General features: G+C 48.2%; 1 protein-coding gene across 26 annotated transcripts in view; it reads left to right on the top strand.

The window, feature by feature from the left end:
* Positions 1-20653, top strand: part of PTK2 (protein tyrosine kinase 2) — a 246281-nt gene that overhangs the window by 75917 nt on the left and 149711 nt on the right. For 25 of the 26 annotated variants that reach the window (XM_045078169.1, XM_045078191.1, XM_045078190.1 and 22 more), the window contains 2 exons: positions 4863-5089; positions 14944-15110. In XM_045078169.1, coding sequence (XP_044934104.1) covers positions 4863-5089; positions 14944-15110 — 394 coding nt within the window. Of the gene's footprint in view, positions 1-4862; positions 5090-14943; positions 15111-20653 lie in introns of those variants that run through there. The other variant, XM_013051799.2, reaches the window with a different exon arrangement.

The following is a 20653-nucleotide window of genomic DNA, read 5'->3' as shown; positions in this document are numbered from 1 at the left end:
ACTGGGAGCCAGAGGAGCCCCCCCGGAGGATGGCTCAGAAGCCTGTGCTGGCTCTTGGTGGGAAGCCCGGCTCAGGCTTCGGTTGTCAGAGCTCAGTTCTTGGGCTTCTGGAGAGCCTGTTGGTTGGGTTTCGTGAGCGAGTAGCCCAAGAGAACCAAGGGAACCAAGGGAACCTGGTTTGCCTTTTCATACCTAGCGTAGGATGTTTCTTAGGCTGGTCAGAAGCCCCCCCAGACTTGAGGGCAAGTAACGTAGCCTACACCTGTTGGAGAGACAGTCAGGACCAGTGTTACAGCTTCTTTGGGAAAATACAGGCTGTCACATACTGATACTATAACATTAAATATCTAAGTAGTGTGAGCGCTTCGTTAAGTAAAATCCACGTAGGAAATTTAGTATATTCGGGTTAGACTCTGTGAGAAGAGAAACCCAACTCTTGTATGGAAGGAGAAAGTTTTTACACCCATCTAGTTTGGTGAAGGGTTTACTGGAACTAGGGTCATCACCAACTCCTTAAAAATTCTCCAAACTTGTTTATGTCTGAAGGTGTTTAAATTGAGCCGGTCAGTGTGTGTTCTTTGTTGCGGCCCTCCTGTCTGGTGGACAGCGCGAGTGTTATTAAAGGGCCGGCACCTTTCAAGCATCCCCAGTTCGTGGTCTCAGCGGATCTTAGCGTGTCAGAGCGAGGATCATCTAGAGGACTCGGGAAGATGCTCCTTTCCCTCTCTCACATGCGCTGTGTTACGCGGGGCGTTTACCTCGGACTGGGGGGTGAGGCCCAGAGTGAAGCCCAAGGTTTGTCAGCACATGGTTTCCTCCCACCCTGACTTGGGACTTCTTTCAAGAGCTGAAAAAGTGTCTGTCTCCTGTGTAAAGGGAGAGCTGAGGCTCCGGCAGTCAGCAGCGAGGTCAGCGTTGCCGACGCAGGAAGCCCCAGGCCCCCCGCACAGGGCTGTCTGGACTGGGGCCTTGGGCCGAGTCCCGGGGCCTCTGGTGCTGAGCTGATGGCAGCGCTTTCTCTGCGGAGACGTGTGTCCGCTGCTTCCTGAAGCCCCGTGACGGGTTCTGCCGTGGACATCGGGCCGTGGAGGCGTGTTGCAGTAACGTTTTTGGCGTGGCTTATCCCTTGGCACGCTCCGTGTCGCCGGTAGTGACTTTCACTGCTGGGATGCCAGTTCCTCGGAGCGACTCTGGGGATGCGGGGTTGCCTGTCAGGACGCAGCTGCACTGTGTGTGCATCCCGCTGTCCAGCCCAGGGAGCGAGAGAGAGTGTGGAGTCGACCAGAAGTGTCATTGATTGCATCCGACCGCCCAGCAACCTGGCCGCATTCATTCTTAATTGTAGCAGTTCACCCGTATGTTATTCTCAGAGATTTTCTTCACACGTAACCGTGCAGTCTGGGAATAGTGATACTTCTCTTCCTTCCTTCCCAGCCCTGAGTTTTGCCTTCATTTTCGCCCATGGAACCTGGCTGGGAAGCCTTCCAGAACGGTGGCGACCAGAGGTGGTAGTGGTGGGCACCCACCCACTCATTCTTGTTCCTGGAGGCGGGGCAGGGGCTCTTCCCAGCGCTATGTAAATTAGGTTTAATGTAAATACCCCCTTCAGTTCAAGGAAGCTGCTTCCTGTTTTTATTGTGCTTAGAGATTTTATCCTGAGTGGCTGGTAAACTTGGCCAGATGCTTTTCTGCATATATCAAGACACCTGTGGTTCTCCTCCTTTCTGAAATCTGGTTGGTTATATTGACTGGTTAAAAAAAAAATTAAGAGGGTTTTTGTTTGTTTTGAGAGCTGTTTTAGGCTTGCAACAAACTTGAGGGAAGGTCCAGGGATTTCCCCTCTGCCCGCTGATCTGGTACCGTGCACAGCCGTACCGTCGTCAGCACCCCCAGCAGAATGGTGCTTGTGTTATACGTGGACTTACCGATCACCCGAAGTGCACGATCTGCTGTACAGTTCACTCTGGGGGTGCACACCCTGTGTGTGGACAGATGTATAGTGACATGTGTCATCATGATACATCATACGTACTCTTTTCACTGCCCTAAAAATCCCTTGTGCTCCACATTCTCATCCCCGCCCCTCCTCCCCAACTCTGCATCTACTGAAATTTTACTGTCTCTGTGGTTTTGCCACTTTCAGAGTGCTATATAGTTGGATTCACAGAGTGTGATCGGCTTCTCTCAGTAACATGCATTTACAGTTCCTCCAAGTGTTTTCGTGGTCTGGTAGCTCATTGCTTTTTCGCACTAAATGTTCATTGCTGGGATGGACCACAGTTTGCTTACCCTTTCCCCTGCTGAAGGGTGTCTTGGTGGCTTCCATGTTGGCGGTAGGAAGAAGGCTCTTGCAAACACAGAGTGCTTTTTGAATGTTTAACTGCCTTTGCATTCTTCTGACGAACCCCTCTTGGTTATAATACGCTATTTAAAAATATTGTGTGATTAAATTTGCTGATTTTTTAAAAAGATTTTTGCACCCGTGTTGATAAGAAAGATTGATTTGTACGCTTCTTGTGTCGCCCTTGTCTGCTTTTCTAGCGTTGCTTTGCTGGTCTCGTATGGTAAGTTGGGAAATGTCCCCTATTTGTTCAGTAGAAGAAGTTCTGTAAGATTAATATCATTATTCCTTAAATTATTGGAAGAACTCAGATATTCCTTTGTGGGAAGAATTTTAATTACAGATTGACCATTTTTAATGGAAGATGTCTATTTCGGCTTTATGTTCCTGGTCTCGGTTTTGTACACCAGCAGTTTATAGTAGCTTAAGTTGTACTTTGCAAAGAATTGTGTGTGCATCTCAGGGTACCTGGGTGGCTTCGTCGGTTAGGTGTCTGCCTTTGGCTTGGGTCATGATCCCAGGGTTCTGGGATCGAGCCCCAAGTCAGGCTCCCCACTCAGTGGGGAGCCTGCTCCTCCCTCTCCCTCTGCTGCTCCCCCTGCTTTCGTGCTCTCTTTCTCTCTCTCTTTCTCAGTTAAATAAATAAATAAAATCTTTTAAAAGAAATTGTATATGCATCTCAGCTTTCATGTTCATTGACATACAGTTCGTGACTTTCTCTTGTCAGTATCTGATACTCAGTCATCACCTCCCGTTAAGAACATCCTCTTCTCTGTTCTGCTTCATCCTTGATGGCGTTGGTTTCCACCGGATCTTTTTCCCTTGGTTAGTCTTGCTAGATGTCTGTCAGTTCCATTATTCTTGTCAAAACAAACCAGCAAACCTTGATTTTGTTCAACTGCTAAATGCACTGTGAGATGGTGGATATTTAGATCACTAATTTCCGATCTTCATTGCTAGTACGTGCATTTAGGAGTATAGATCTTGGGGACTGCAGGCTGACTCAGCAGGTGGAGTGTGTAACTCTTGATCTTGGGGTTGCAAGTTTGAGCCCCAGGATGGCTGTAGAGATTACTTAAAAATAAAGTCTTTAAAAAAAAGTGAGTGTGGATTTTAATGGATTCACAGCACTGTCTGCATGTAGCGCCGATCTTTCTTTTAATTGCATTGTTAAATTCAGAATACTCTGAGTTTCTTTTTGGCTAATGGGTTACTTGAAATACGTTGCTTGGTTTCCAGACAGTTAGGGATTTTCTAGTTGTTTTGTAGTGGTCCAGCTTTAATGCTAGACACAGAATATACTTGAGTAACATCAGTCCTGATGCTCATGGCATCCTGCTCTTCACCCGGCCCTTGGCCGGTTTCAGTGACTGCCTCCCGTGCACAGGCAGTGAGCGTTCCCCTGCAGACAGGACTGGGCTGGGGCCTAGAGCTTTCTGTCGGCCATGCACTTGTGTCTCATGTCCTGGGCCCGGGTGGACTCCTTGTCCCTTCTGCCTGTTGTCAGCCTCACCAGCTTCTAGAGGCTCCCTCTGGGCTTGGTTCCAGGATTGGTGACTGTCTTAAGGGGACACCTACCTAGCAGAGTATGTGTCCTACTCACCAGAGTCCTGGGGTCCCCACGCTTCTCACTTGATCTCTCATGGCCAAAAGCTCAGCTGCTTTGTGTCTCATCGGTGGCTTTTCTTGGATCTTCAGGCTCTTGAAGGCCCAGAATTGGCAGATGTCCTTTGGGAAAAGGCAGCTGTTCAGTGTCTCTTACGTCTCCATCTGTGTCCCCTGCTGTCCTGGTTGCCTCACAACATCTCGGACTCGAAAACATTGGGCTGGTTTTTAATCTGACTTTTCTGAGTGGGAGTGTTCGTCTTGGCCAAACTACCCCCACGTTCAAGTGGGAGTCCTCCTGTCACACGGACGGACTTGGGTTGGTTCAGTTTTGTTTTCAGCTGTGACTGGGCTGACTCTTCTGCTGAGGCACTGGCTAAGCGGGAGGGCCTGGCTTTACCTCTGGGGTTTTCAACTCCAGGGCCGCGTGTGTGTCCTGCCCACTCCCGGAGCGTTCGTTGTGTGAGGAGAGAGCCGCAGCTCAGTGCGAGGTTTCAGATGGAGGCAGCACAAGGAACGTACTTGGCTTTCCTGGGAGATTTCCCCCCAGATTTAAAGGCTGGGATTTTACAAGGGAGGACGGTGAGGGGGTATTGTTCATAGATGGTGAGCTTTTGACAGAGCTGAAATAGGACCTTTCAATTTGTCAAGAAACATTTAACAAGTATTTGTGACGCTGCTGTGAATTCGCTGCCGCCGTGGGTGCCGGGGAGCAGGGATGGTCCCGGTCAGTCAGGTCTCCGCTCTCCTGATGCTCCCCTGATGCTCCCCTTCTGCGTGTGACGTGACCAGAGGGAAGAACGTCGAACAGTGTTGTTAGTATGAGGACCAGCATGCCACGTTTTAATAGATTTTAACCACATTTTAATAGATTTCAAATAAGGTACACTGACCATTTTTTTTTTTTCTCTTCTAGAGTATGACAGATACATAGCATCTAGCAAAATAATGGCAGCTGCTTACCTTGACCCAAACTTGAATCATACACCGAATTCGTGTACCAAGACTCACCTGGGCGCCGGCGCGGAGCGGTCCCCCGGGGCAATGGAGCGGGTGTTGAAAGTCTTTCATTACTTTGAAAACAGCAGCGAACCAGCTACTTGGGCCAGTATTATCAGGCACGGGGATGCGACTGACGTCCGGGTAGGTACATCTTCCTGGAGGTAGCGCCATGGACATTTAGGTTAAATAAGCATGTAGGTTAATGGCACAAACCAAAAAAAGATAAAAATTTTTATTCCCGTATTACAGCAATGTTACCTTTTGCTTTATAATATTTATTCATGTAATATGTGACTGACCAGAACTTTAAGTTCTTAGGAAAATAATAACTGAACCATATGTTATCCATATAAAGCTATGCATGTGTTTCTCTGTCCCTTTTTTAAAACTCTTTAGCATAGAAGAGAACACAGTAATTAAAATAACCTCTAATACTTAGGAAATAAACTATTTTCTAGAAAGGGAATCTTGACGGTATCTGCATGTCCCCAGATAGGATAGATTCTTCAAAAACTGACTGGGTCCATATACCAAACACTTGCCAAGGTTCTGGGGCTGTCAAGGGTCCCTGCTTCTCCAGCCTCCTGTCTGCTGGAGGGGGGCGGGGGACACCTGTGGCCTTAGTTGCAGGGCAGACAGAGTGTGCTTCCCCGGCGAGCCTGGGGGCGAGGAAGCCTGCGTGATGCTGCGCGAGGCTGGTGGCCTGTGGGCCAGGAGTGGTGAGAGGCGCGAAGAGCCCAGGTTGCTGGGAGTCGGCGCGGTGAGCGGGCAGCAGCGCGCTCTCAGAGAACCGAGTTCAGGACATCAGTTTTCAGCAAGTGTTTACTTTGTCCACGTGTTAGAGAACCACTGCTCCTTCCTTCCCCTCTACCTACTCCCGTGTTCATCTCTAGGGAGGACAGTGTCCAGTGCCAGGATGAACAGATGTGTCTGTTCCCCCTTTCTTTTCGTAACAATGAAGCTAATTCATCTGCTCCTCTTTAACTTATATGCCTGAAGTACTTTTAGCAAATTAAAGGGATAATTTCCCATTATCTCTATAATGTTGGAGTCCTCGTTGTTCAGGCGGATTCATTATTCAAAGGTGAATAATTCATTCAGACTTAAATATGTATTAACATCTGTTCATGTGCTGTAGTTGAATGTAGTAGTCTCTTGTTACAAACTTTTTATGAAGCTTGATGGCTTTTCCTAATTTTCCTGTAGTTTTGTTTTACATTTAACCTTATAAACACAATCACTTGGTAGCAAGGCCAGCAGCTGGTGTTCTGTCTTAATGTTAATTGGAGGATTTACGATGGAGACAAACCTTGCAAACGTAGAGTTTATGGGAAGGCTCTTAGTGTATGTTCTAGTCTTTGTGAATTTCAGTTACAGTGAATGAGGAAGTTTGTTAAAAACATTGCATCAACCTTAATAAACTTCTGAGTATTCGCACAGGAGGTGTGCCTCTCAGAGATATGAATTTGACAAGACATTTAGCAGATATTCAAGATTGATTATATCCGAAAATGCACCTTGGAAAGGCTCCACGACAAAGGTGTTTTGGTATCAGATTTACTGCACACAAGAGGATCCACATCAAGGAGAAAACCAGTGATCACCGGGCACACGTCAAGCCTGTAGCCAATGTTACAAACTTATCAGACATGAAAAGCATTTATGTTGTGAAGAAGAAAGCCAGATTCACATACCTGAGTTATGAGAACATATTTGTTGAACTTTTATGAAGATCACTACAAGCACATCCATGTAACTGAGACCTGGGTGGTTTTATTTCATAGTAATTGATAAATGTTTGAAATTTAACAGCTCCCATCAGTTGATGATTTTTCAACTTGAGGCAAAGAACTCTGAGGTGGCATTGATTGGTTCGCGAGAGCTTTTCCTGTGATGGAAGCTGGGTGTGATTCATGACCTGCTTTCATTTAATGCAGTGACATTTGGAAATGCAGTATTTTACTGTGAATTAATGGATCTGTACGACTGAATGAAATAGGACCGAAGCACATGTCCATGCCGTCTTTCTCCTCAGGGAGCATCACACAAGGAACGATACAGACCAAGGCACGCGCCTGTGTTGTTAGGCAGGAGTACAGTGGAAGGAAGAGGGCAGCCCTTGAGGCCCGGTGACCTACGGCCGAAGTGGGGGGGTCGGAGTGGAAGTGTGGGCACGTGGCAGAAAGAAATAGACCATTCAGTAATGGTAGCAGAGAAGAAGCCAGGCCACCCAGTTTCTGCAAAGAGATGGCTTACTGTCGTCCACAACAACGACGTAGCTCGATTCCGACCCTCACTGCCGCGCCACCTGCCCCAGTAGCCAAGTGCAGCGCTCACGCGCCCGGAAGTAGGTAGTCTCAGCTGCTGTTTTCTCGGGACAAACACAAGGTTCTGCAGATGTAGTGTGGAAGAAGAATGTAAAATATCTCATTAGTAACCTGTTTTGATTGCCTGTTGAAAAGACCATGTTCTTGACATCGTAGGTTAAATAAAATGTTATTAAACTTGAATTGATCCATTTCTTTTTACCTTTTTTTTTTTTAGAAATTTTAAAGTAACATACAGCTTGCTTGCATTTTTATTTCTGCCAGACAGTTGCGCTCTGTAGAAAGTAGCGATCAGAGAGACTGCCTGACTCGGAAGTACCGCCACCTCTGGGGGCATTGAGAGGCTTATTTGCAGCAGGAAATAACTGGATTCTTGCTGCAGTTCATAACCGAGGTTTGATCTCTCATGCTGTGCTTCGTAATTTTGCTCCTTTCACATGTATGTGCTACTCCTATTTAGTTAATTTCAACGTTCGGTTCTTGAGAGGATCCCCAGGACCTCTCAAGAGGTTATAGGCAACGTGTGCCAGGCAGCGACAGAAGAGGCTCCTTTGTGAAGGGACCTGAGAGTCTCGGGGGCAGGCCCTGTGACTCAGAGTCCGTCACCGGCCCACGTGGCCACAGCTGTGCGGGAGGAGGCCCCGAACCTCCTTGTGGGGGTCTGTGAGACGGGTACGGGAGCACCTTCTCTCTTCGCCTTCGGCCTCAACCCATGTGACTGCGCAGGCACCGCCTGAATCAGGTGCAGGTCGTACCCCCAGTCCCGATTCCCGACAAGTGCTGGTGGGCTCGCGCATCCTGCCCTAAGGAAGCAGCAGCCCACGGACGCAGACACCCCTTACCTTGGCCGTGGCTTTGGCCCCGGGTCGGCCTTGTGCTCCAGGCAGCTCTGGAGCTCAGGTTGAGGTCAACCCTGAAGCACCAAGGTTAACCTATGCCAGACTATATTGAATATGAACGGTCATCTAGAAACATGGTAGTGGTACTTCGGAGTCGTAAGAGTTACAGGAAACTCCAGATTCTAGCAGAGGACTCCCCTGCTTGGGAAACAGAATGACACTTACTTCTGCAGTGCTGGATGCAGGACTGGACAGTGTCTTCTCAGGGCTCAGGGAAGGAACTTGTACCTCAGAAGTCTCCCACACAGACTGCTCGTGAAGATGTGGAACGAAGGTATTTTGTAGAGAAGTAGGGTGTAGGACGTTAATACCACAGGCTCTCTTTAAGAAAACAGTTAGGAGACTTAATGGATCTGACCCGGGAGCCCAGAAGGCAGTGCTGGAGGGATGTGGGCTGCGGCCTGCGTGCAGCCCCCTCGTACCTCTCCTCCATCGCCGTGGCCTCTTCAGGCTGTGACCAGCGTTTACTCCAGCTCTGCCTTCTCCACACCTGCCCCCTGTTCTGACCGGTCTCCCTCTGAACTTGGGACCTGTGCCACCCAGCTGCCTCTGCCCCTCTCGTCTGTCTCCGTGCTTCTGACTCCGAAAGGACTGTCTGTACGTCCATCTGAGGGCCTCCCTTCTTTCAGACACTTAGAATCACCTATTGCTCCTCCTTCGCTTATGCCCCGCATCTAATTCAGTAGCTGTTTGTGTCCACACGGTTCCCCAGATGCACCCAGAATCCACCCACATCATCTGACCCCTGCTGCAACACCTTCTTTGAGCCACTTGGTCTCCTGACATCCCACCGTCCCCCAGGGACACCTCTGTCTGTTCACAGTCCAGCAACAAGGTGGTCCTATGAAAAAGCCAGAGTGTGTCACTCCTCCACTCAGAACCTTCCTGTGGCTTCCTCTCTCGTGGAGGGTGAGTGTTCAGGTCCTTCAGAAGCCCCTGACTCTTCTCTCCCTGTCACATTCCACAGCCTTCTCTCCTCTGGCTCACTCCCTTTGACTTGCTGCTTCCTGGGCTGTTTCTCCAACGTGCCGGTCTTAGAGTCATTAGCTCAAAACCTCCAGCAGCTCCCCATTTCTCTCAGAGGAAAGCCGAGTTCCTTCAGTGGCCGATGAGAATGGGCTCCTTGTGGCCCATTCTTACCCAATTTCTGTGACTGCCCTAACACCCTCAGCCTCCCAGCCCAGGAGGGCTCCCTCTTTTCCACCTTTTCTGTTGCCTGTCACCCCATTTTGATGGTGGCTTCTCCTTGAGTTGTCTTGTCTCTTGATTTGTTTACTCTTTTATTCTCTGCTTTCTTCCCCTAGACTGAAAGCTCTGTGACAGCAGGGGCCTTCCTGCCTCCTGCTGATGTCCCTGGCATCTTCAGCAGGGCCTCACAGGCACAGCATCTACCTGGCAGATCCCCATGGCAGGGACTACCCGAAATCCTAGAGGAAATGGAGTATTTCTGACAGAAATGTAAATTAGGAACATTGGTTGCAGAAGTACCAAGTAGTAGACTAATAATCATAAAAGAAGTTGAATTGAGAGAGATTACACCTATCAAAAACCATACCTGGGCTTACTGATAACTTCTGTCAGACCTTCAGTCCTACCTTGGTACTATTTTCCTTAAATCACAGGGTCTAAAACAATCCATTTATACCGAGACATCACATCTGGGCAGGGACCACATGATGCCACTGAAGATTAAGTTGCAGTTGAGTTGTTGGACAGTATTGTTGGCACGTTCAAAGTATCTATCTTCACGTTTACTAATGGGCCCAAGGCCCTTTTCTGACTGTGCAGTGTACTCGGAAGTTTCCATGCTCGTCCTGAACCTTAGAGCAAGGTGATGGGATTGCGTGAAGTTGCGAGCGGAAATCAGTCCTGTGGCTTGCTAAAAGGTGAATGTGTTTGGATTGGGACTGTTGTAACCGAGCTGGCAGTGGGAAGAATGACAGTGGAGAGAAACATTCTGATCAGTTTCAAATCAGCTTTCTGATCGGGGTGTGTAAACACGTGAACGGTTTGTGATTCTGTGAGTTGGTGGAGTCGGGAGCTCTGTGAACAGAGCTGTGCTGTGCTAGCAATGGCTGGTGGCTGTCGGGGAAGGCACCCAGCGGGCAGTTTCCCCTGAGCTCAGCCGCAGATGGCTGCCTGGAGGCCTCTGTGTGCAGTAGCCCTGTGGTCTCTCCCATGGTCGCCAGGGCTTATTGTTAGGTGTTGTCACTGATGCCTTCTGCGTGTCTCCATTTTCAAATGTAAACTACTTCTATCTGCTGAGGATCCGGTGAATGTGCGTTTAAAAACTCGAACACTGATTACTGGTATTCAGATAATTTTGGTGCAGGAAAGGACTACAGAGATTTTAGTTAAATTACTCCTTTAATGGAGGGAGAGTGTCAGCCAGGAAGAAACTAGAAAGAATAACCTTAAGGAAAAAAAATGGAGTCCAAAGCAGTGTTAAGAAGATTTTGTGACTGCACAAGCATGAGGAAGTTAATTCTCTGTCACTAGACCCACAGAGTTGGTGATTGTGGCAGGCAGAATAATGGCTCCTGAAGAGGGCCACGTGCTAATCCAGAACCGGTGTATACGTGACCTTCCATGGCGGATGTGACCAAGATGAAGATGACCTTGAGATGGGGGAGATGAGGAGCTGCAGACCTTTTCTGGCTGTGGTCAGAGGGAGGGGGCCGCGGAGGAAGGGTCAGACGCAGCACTGCTGGCTTTGTGGATGCACAGAAGAGCCTCTGGTAGCCGGAGAAGGCCAGCCTAGAGCTTCCAGAAAGCAGCACTTCCCTGCCAACACCTTGATTTTAGCCCAGTGAGACCCATTTCAGACTTGCGATCTTACAGAAGTGAGAAGTGCGCGTTTGTGTTCTGTTAAGCCCAGAAGTTTGTGGTCATCTGTCAGAGCAGCAGTAGGAGGAAGGACTTTGTCGTTGTCCTGGAGGACTTCGGGGCCGACTTCAGGCTGAGTGCCGAACCAACAGTGGTAGCAGTTGGCTTCCTTACCTTGAAGAGCATCTGAAAGAGAGACACAGACCAGGAGCCGCCGGACATTGTAGTGAGCAGATCAGGAGTGATGACTGCACCCGCACTCCTGGAGGAAGTAAAGAGATGAGCGCTGTTAACATCACCGTGCAGGGTGTCAGATTGCTCTCGCGATGAAGGAGCCTGGCAGGTCCCTGAGAAGACAGCTAGACAGAACAAATGTCTCCTGCGCTCTGGTTGCCACCTTCCCCACAGACAGGCCGTGCTAGTGGATGTGTTCATTATCACCTCTCTCCTAGACGAAGGCTTTGGAGGGTACGGGTTCTGTCTTACCCATCGTATGTAGGCTAGAGGCGGACATGTTCACTCACCGAATGAGTGAGTAATATTCAAGACTGAATGGACGACAAGGGACAGTTTGCAGGATTTCTTTCTACCAGTTGAGAGGTCATTATTTCTTTCTAGAGCATTGTCTAAAAAATAAGTGACCAAGGTGACCAAGCAAAATCATAAAAAGAACATTTAAAAATGAAATTACAGCGTCATCTTACTAGTATATGACCAGGAAAAGGTAAACTGGAACAACAATGAAATGCCCTGCCCCCACCCCACAGTCCATCACATTGATTAGACACTTGGATTGATTTTATCTGGCACTGGCATGAGATGAAGGATAGTCTCGAACATTATGTGCCAAGTATCATTGCTCTAGTTTCCCTGGTGGCCATACTTCCAAAAATGCCACCTTTTTAAGTTGCTTTTGATCCAGTGCATCTGTTTTTGAGCAGTGCTGCCTGTGGGTGCGTGATACCAGCTAGAAGCTCGTTGGTAGTGGTTCCGCACACATCTCACTTCCGCTCTCCCCCAGAGCAAGGAAGCCAGCGAGAAGATAGCTGTCCACTCGGAAGAGAAGGGCTCTGGAGGCTGCGCGTTGTCTTCCTGATAAGACAGAAGCATGGTGCCTACACTGGCTAGGGTCTTTCACCCCGAATCCTTTTCCTGTGAATATCTCATGTCAGAATTAATCAGGAATATTATATATTTCCTAATTCTGGGATATGATATAGATGAGTAAAGGGATATTTCAAAGTAGCTAAATGTAGGTTTATATACTCTGGGTGGGATTGTCCTGGGACATCAAAGCCAGGTTGAGAAATTTAAATTTAATTCAGGTGCCATTAGTGGCATATTGTAAACCCTTGTCCTCTTGTGTCCCTGGAGGTCCTTTTCTAAACGTGTGTGTTCCAGAAGTAATAACGTGTGATACATGTGCACATTCCATATGGTAGTACTGCTGGGGTGGTTTGTTTTGAGTGTGCATTCCTTACTAAATATTTAGTCCTCAAAGTTACTTTTCAGTCACGCAGAACCAAATATTTAGTTTTCGAAATTATTTCCGTTCCTCAGTGTGTATACCGAGCTTCAGACATGTACGTCCTTGCGTATCCGTAATCTTGGCTGCCACTCGGGCTGAGTCAGCGGTGAGATGTTGAGAAGTTCTAGAGAGGTAGGACAGAACACAATATGGACGCATAATGAAAAAGTGAAACAGGAACTGAAGGGGAATGTCTGTGTGTTAATTCCTATTAATACTTTAGTGAAAAGTGAATGTTAGAGCGTTGTATCAGGAGGAGCTCCTGGGATGGGAGCTCTTTGTTCCACAGCACCAAACCCGAGGTCATTCTGGGTGTCTTCAGGTGGTGGGAGCAAGTGAATTGACCGAAATTCTGTCTATCCCACAGGACTCCCGTTTGGGAGCCTGCTTTTCCCCCGGGCTCCACAGTTCTGGAATAAGCGTCTGTACACTTGCCCCTCTGCAGGTGGGCACCTGCATGCCCATTCCTTGAGGGGTCATGAAAATAACCTTTGCTGGGGGTCCTCAGGGAAGGCATCCAGAAAGGTGGGATTTCTCCCCGGCTGTTGATAGCACATGCAATGGTCAGAAACGGTCTGTGCCCAAAGGATAGACCCCCTGAGACCCGTGGTTGGGGACAGATGTGAACTGTGGCTCTAACAGGAGCGAGGGGACTGTGGAATCGGCCAGCTGCCAGGGAGCCACTGCGGAGTGGAGAGAAGATGCGCTGAACCGGAGCCTTCGCGAGGGCAGCGGTGTCGCTGTGCCCTGGGCGGCACACTGGCAGAGCTGGGACAGGAAGACAAAGCACTTTTGTGGGGATCTGCAAGAGGCGCCAGCGCCTGTCCTGTGCAGCTCAGAGATCCGTGCTGTTGGCAAGGAGAAGCTAGAGAAGCTGCCTCTGAGGGAATTGCTAGAAATGGAGGTCTCTCCCTCTCAGCAGATCCCCTACACCGAGCCCACGAAGTGAAGATGGGGCGGGCTGGGTGTCCGCTCCTGCTGTCCCTTGGCTGAGTGCCCTTGGGTAGACACTGGCTGCAGTGTCCATCACGGTGTCCCCATCAGAAATTCTGGTCCTGGAATCTGAAAGCCAGGAAGGACACTTAATGCCTACTTCAGTTTCACCCAGACTTCTGTGGGCTGCGCACATCCTTCCTGTCCCACAGAGAGCTCGTCTGCTCTGCGGAGTGGCCTGTGACTCCTCCAGCCCAGTCCTTTGTCCTTGCTTTCCTCCTCCCCTGTCACTCTCCCATGCCTGATACACGTCCTTCTCCTGGGATCCAGTAGTCTGAAAGGGAGGCTGGCCATGGGCAGGTGCCATGTGATGCCTTTGGCGTGGACACACTGAGTCCTTGACAGCGTTTGCATATACAGTATGTGTGCTTCTCTTTTCTCAGGAATAGGGATAGGAACATCCTTGTTATCGACAGCATCATGTCCTAATATGGAAATACTTAGTGTGCGTGGAAACTTTTTAAGGCGTGTCTTGTATTACAAGTAATAGGATACCTTCGGTTAATTGCTAATTTAAAACAAAGCAGTGACGATTTCCTTTGGCAGTCCTTTTCCTGTTAATATCAGCATCGTTACAAATTATGAATGGCCTGAAGCATGGAGAAGAGTGCAGAGGACTGTGTTTAGCACACCCTCACGTGAGGACGCAAGTGGACTGTTGGATTCCCTTCTGAGGCCCCATGTGTACTGCCCATTGACATCCGTGTACACGTGTGACTTCCACAGCTGGGCGGGCACAGGTCAGGACCCTGGGCTGCTGCTTCCCTTTCCGAGTCCCAGGATGAGCTTCATCTTGGCGTGGCAGCCTTCCCTTTTGCCTTCGTCTCTGCACTCAGGGCACATGTATTAGGGGCACTCGGCCTGGGGACTGTTCCGGTTGCTGCACTGTAGTCCATAAAGAGCACCTGGCAGGTGGGGCAGGCTCAGCCTGCTAGCTTCTCCTGCATCATCAGTATCACCAGAAGCGTGGCCTTCATTGTATGTTCCTAAGTGTGCTTCCTAGGAAATGACACTGCACTTGCAGCCTGGTCTAGAACAAGATGTTATCCTGGGTTCAGAAAGTAGAACCCTGTCCTCGGGTCTCATACTCAGCAAGTGACATGCAGAGGGTGGCTGGAATGCTTTGTCAGGTTTTGGGGATGGAGCAGAGGTAGAGCTGCAGAAATGTACATTTCCATGCCTTGTTTATCACTAAAGAAAAGGGAAGAGCCTCATGTGTTTTTTTCAAAACTTTTCCTTGTTCATAAAAATACTATTTGAGAAAAAAAGACTCCTAAGAAAAATTAAGTAATTTGTTTAACTTGGTTCTCTTTTACCAAAGATTTCTGATAATTAACTAAAAGAAATGAACATTGCATTAATTTTTAGCATACAGTTTTTTTTTTGTTTGTAACAGTCATTTTTGTGGGGGGTATGTTTTAGGGCATCATTCAGAAGATAGTGGACAGTCACAAAGTAAAGCACGTGGCCTGCTATGGATTTCGCCTCAGTCACCTGCGGTCAGAGGAGGTTCACTGGCTCCATTTGGATATGGGTGTCTCCAATGTGAGGGAGAAGTATGAACTTGCACACCCACCAGAGGAGTGGAAGTAAGATTACATACCTACTTTGGTGTGACTCACACTTGATTTGTTTTGCATATTAAATCACACACAAGAGGATGAATGTCTTTGCTTAATTTCCATATTGATTGTAATTACGACTCCTGTATAAATAAAACTGGCTGGTAATGATTTAACCAGTGATCTCTTCTAGACTTCTGTTCAGTCTGCCTTTGTGGCACCACCGACTTGGGACTGCCTGAGCTTCTGATGGGCTCAGTGGAGACGGCCTTGGGCTCGTCACACTTCTCTTGTCAGGATGCCTTTGTTTCAGCCTCGGCTCGAAGAGCTCAGGTCCTCATTCCTTTCCTTTCTGTCCTGTTAGCATCCTTCTGTGCAGCAGGACTTCGAGAGCCCGGCGGAGACCACACCTAATTATCTCATTAACGGGCAGCGTGGTTTGCTCCATGGTGCCAGGTAGCCTCCGGCTCACCTGAGAAGAGGGGGTGTCTGAGTGACGTCCGTGCACTGCAACTCAATTAGGCCGTGACTCGTGCTGACCTTAGTGAAACTGACACAGTTGAAGGTGAATTAAAAGACTTCTCTGATTGCCCTTTCTGTGGTTCTCTCCCCACAAAGATAGTAATTTTTTCCACTGTGAAGCAAAGCAGCATGTTAGCAGGAAGCTGTTTGTGTGAAACACTAGAGTGTGGGAGAAGTTGGACCCCGTGCATGGTGCCCTCGTGTTCATAGACGCAGCCGCAGAGACAGAGGCAGTTGTGGAGGGGACAGTGCTCAGTGTTGGTCACTCTCAGTCCAGCAACCTAACTGATTAGAAGACACATTGAAAAGAAAAACCTGCGGAAGTTAATAAATCTCCTGTTGAATACACTCAAGTCCTGGTTACAGTTTACCAGAGAAACGTACTTGTATTTCCAGTTTCCTGGGCCGCCGGCACAGGCCGAGCTGACAGGGTAGTCCATGATAAGGTCGTTGGGTTGGCTTACTTCAGTGCTGGCAGAGATGTGACCTCCCACTGTTCCATCAGTCAATCAAATAAGCGTTTCAAAGCTAAGAATACCTAAAAGTTACTTTAAAATGCCGCAGGTGTGTTTATTCAGCACAGTTCTGTCAGCTGCTTCATTTTTGTGGCTGTGTCAGAGGCGTACTCCTGTAGGATGGTGCCCCTAGTGCTCGGTAAGGTGCTGTTGAACGTGGACCTCTGAGCGTAAAGCTCTGTTTCTGTTCTTTTAAGCCACTTTATTTTGCTAAATTTCAAGTAAAGTTGAGCGGCCTCTACTCTCTTTCATGGAGTCTGAACCCTCATAAAGCAAGGCAAGCCCAGCCTGGGCGAGATGGAGCTTTGCCCAATGCAGTGCCGAACCAGACAGATGTGCCGAACCACAGATGGAGGTGGCGAAGGTGATGCCACGGCCGTGTCACTGGCACCCAGCGGCTAGAGCCCGGCGCCAGGCCAGCTGCATGCGCCTTATAATCTGTACATTTGCAGCTCGTAAAATGTGTGTCACAAAGCTCTCCCCAGTCTTAGGAGGTAAAGATGGAGGAGACAGGCCACAGACTTGATTTAAGTTCCAGGCACAGAGAGAGCTGGAGACACAGCTTCGGTTGAGTATAGCTGACTTCGTAGCGAGGCTTTTGCGTAAACATGCCCGTCGCAGGAGGACTCCTGCAGTCTTAGCTCGGGGGGCGGCGTGGCGGGTAGCATAGTGAAGGTGCATGGACAGTGGGCTGAAGGTGTAGGTGGTCCCTGCGGGTGTTCCTGAGAGGGTCAGGCTTCATACTGCCTGTCCGTGCATGCCAAAGGAGCCGGGACTTAAAGGGTCAGTAAGGAACAGGAGACTATTGTAAAAGAACCATGTAGATTTGAAAAAGGACCAAACACAAGTTCTAGAAACCACTGGGTGGGTAAAACAGCTGATATAGCGGAAAAATTAGTAAACAGAAATGTGGATCTGAGAAAATCTTCCCAAAAGACAGCACATAGAGATCAACATGTGGAAGGTATGAAAGCGCATTATGTAACATGAGGAATGAGAAAGTCAACCCATTTCTGCAAGGGGCTCTCAGAGCTAGTAGAAGGAATGAGGAAAAGGAAATATTCCGAAGAGGTAATGGCTGAGAATTTTCTAGAAGTGGTGAATAGCATAAATCCTCAGGTGTAGGACTAACGTAAGATCCCAAACGGGGTTAACAACATGAATCTGCACATCGGTAGATTACAGTCATATCATGTACAAAAGAGGAAGAGATGATGCTAAATGCAACCAGGGAAAAATTCACCTTTCTCCATGGTTTTCTCCAAGCGGTGAGAAGTCCCGGGCAGCCCACATCTGTCTGTCAGATGCCGTTACCGTTCAAGAGGGGGGTGGCACAGATACTGCCCTCAGAGAGTTCACTGCCAAAGGAGCCTCCTACAGACACATTTCAGGAAAAAGGATAGTGGTTTCTGAAGGAGGGTTTCAGATGCAAAATAATAAATAGATAAAAATAAGCATTGGCTCTAAGAACAAATAACAATAAGAACCGATTTTTTATATTAAAAAAGTAGAACCCAAGTGGTGGCTGCCTGTCAGAAGAGAGGTGGTCAGAATTAAAGCTCTGTCAGCCACGTTATAAGGGTATGTATAAAAAATAAAAAATAAAATTGCATATTAGGTTATAAAAGCAGTATAACCTAAGCAGTAGGTGGGTGAGTAGGTGTTAGGGAAACAGCAAGAAGAGAAGGAAGGGACTAGAAAGCGACAAAGAGGAGTCCCAGACGAGACTTTGGAAATAAGCTCAAGCAGCCTAACAGTTACTGGTGAGAGATGTTGGTGTGTGACCAAGAAAGAGAAGCCAGCTCTCTGCTCTTTATGACGGGAATCTAAAACAGTGATGTTGAAGACGTCTTATGTAACTTACAGGAAGAAACATTTTACCTTAAGACTCAGGACACATGCACATGTATGTGTTTCAGAACCATTTACATATAGGTCTACACACGCACTTGATAAAACCATATCCAGCCTCACTAGTCCACTGAAGTCCACGGTTTCCATCCAGAGGCATCCGGTTCGGTTTAACTTCATTTAGAAAGATGGATGGTCGGCAGGTAGGTGGATGGATGGACAGGTGGATGGATAGATAGAAGGATGGATAGAGATGACGGATGGAGGGACAGGAAGATGGATAGATGGGTGGTGGGTGAATGGATGGAGAGATGGATAGATGGATGGACGGACGGATGGATGGACGGACGGATGGATGGATGGATGGACGGACGGATGATGGCTACAGAGAGGGATGGATGGATAGAGATGGTCGATGGATGGATGGATAGATGGATAGAAAGGTGGATGGATGGTGGATGGGTGGATGGATGGCTACAGAGAGGGATGGATGGATAGAAAGATGGATGGGTGGATGGATGAATGGTGGGTGAGTGGATGGATGGATGGATAGATAGAGATGATGGATAGTTGGATAGAAAGGTGGATGGATGGTGGGTGGATGGATGGATGGATACAGAGAGGGATGGATGGATGGAGATGATCGATGGATGGATGGATGGTAGGTGGATGGATGGATGGATAGAAAGATGGATAGACGGGTGGGTGGATGGGTAGATACAGAGAGACAGGGATGGATAGAGGGATAGAAAGATGGATGGTTAGAGACGATGGATGGTGGGCGGATAGGAGGACGGATATAAGGATGAATGGATAGATACAGAGGGATGGATAGAAAGGTGGATGCTGGGTGGATGGATGGATAGAAAGTTGAGTGGATTGACGGATCAATAGATAGATACAGAGAGAGGGCTGGATAGATGGAGAGAGGGATGGATGGATAGACGGACAGAAAGATGGATGGATGGATGGATGGATAGTATTTTCCTACCCACTAACCAGGGGGTTGAGGGGATTGGTATTGCTCTATTAATATCTTATTTAAAAAGTTTCAAGATAGGAAAGCATTTTTAGGGATATGAAGGGCAACTACACTTAAAAACCGGCTCATTTCACAAGAATTTAGGAAGAGCAGAAATAGATGGAACTTTTTTTTTTTAAGGTTTTATTTATTTATTTGACAGACAGAGATCACAAGTAGGCAGAGAGGCAGGCAGAGAGAGGAAGGGGAGCAGGCTCCCCGCTGAGCTGAGAGCCTGATGCAGGGCTCAATCCCAGGACTCTGAGATCAAGGCAGAGGCTTTAGCCCACTGAGCCAACCAGGTGCCCCGAAATAGATGGAACTATTAAACTTACAAGTTCCTAAAGACATTTCTCAAAATATATAAAGCAAAAATAGTAATAAAAGAATGAAATTGACCTTTCCTAATTAAAAAGAAAACAATAGTAAGTCATTTTTCAATTATGTTTTTCACTATTCTTTTTAATGTGGAAATATGGAGTTCTGCACATAACAGTGTATTAATCAGTTGAAAAATACATTCTTAAATAATTGATGGTTCAGAGTGAAACTCCCAGTGAGCTGAGGGTCTGGCTATGCTGCTGAGTTCTACACCTCCATGGGCTCTTCCCTGAGTCCTCCAGTCCACCTTCCCACCTTCGGCAGGAGCTGATGCTGTCAGTCGTTTCTTACCCAACAGTGCTCTGCACTTCGCTTCGCGCGTGCCCGGCCCTCCTGCTTGACCGACCATTCACTGTCTTCTCCTGCTTTGTGTTTAAATGTGGGGGCTGCTCCCGGGACCTCTCTTTTTTCTCTCTGTAGACCAGCCTTTGGCATCGAAATCATACTTTCATTGGATAGACACAGGAGACAGGAAACCAGTTACTGCCTAAGCCAGACAAAAATCCTAGAAGCTGGTGGCTTGGGGGAGCAGTGATAGAAGGAGTGAGAAGCAGCTGTACAAGCATTTCTTACGCTAGAGCTCATAGGATTTGCTGAAGAGTCTTTAAAAATATGCACATGCGATGAAATCTGTAAATCACTTCTGCGGAAGATTCCAGTAGCTCCTCCTCCTACCTGGAGCCAACCCCAGAGCTGCTGATCGGCTCTCCGCCCGCCTCCTCTCGCTCTCGCGCCCCTCCCTGCGCTCCAGTGGCTGGCACCCTGACATGTCAGTGCTCTCTTTTCAGAACTGCCGGGTCAGGCTCTTCTCTGCGGCCAGTTTTCTTACCTGCTGAATGGGACAGACTTCTGTCTTGGAGAATTTGCACCCTGCTCCAACCTAGCCACATGGCTTTCTTACTGGTTCTCGAACAAGTCAAGCGTCTTGCTCCTTGGGGTCTCTGTACCTGGTGAGACTGGCCAGTGTGCTCCTCTGCCGTTTCCAGCACGGCCTGGACCTCTCACCACGTAGGGCACGTGCTCTGCGGTCCCCTCTTCCCTGTGGTCTTCTCCGACTGCTCTGTCTGTAGGGCCCACTGCTGACCCACCACCAGATGACTTTTCTCCCTCAGGGACTTGGTCTTACTCCCTGGTCTACTCCTGGGCTTCTGGTCAGTTGTGCCTGGTGTGTAGAGGGCACCTAGTAAAAACTTTTTCAGTGAAAATTGAATTAGTGGCAGTGAAAGTGCAAAACCTCCAAGAGACGACACAGTGTGAGTAGTAACGTGTATTCGTTCCAC

This window comes from Mustela putorius, unplaced genomic scaffold, assembly GCF_011764305.1.
Source record: "Mustela putorius furo isolate JIRA1106 unplaced genomic scaffold, ASM1176430v1.1 tig00000228_pilon_pilon_pilon, whole genome shotgun sequence".
NCBI lineage: Eukaryota > Metazoa > Chordata > Mammalia > Carnivora > Mustelidae > Mustela > Mustela putorius.
Note: the sequence above shows the minus strand (reverse complement) of the source record. Positions and strands in the feature narration are given on the sequence as shown.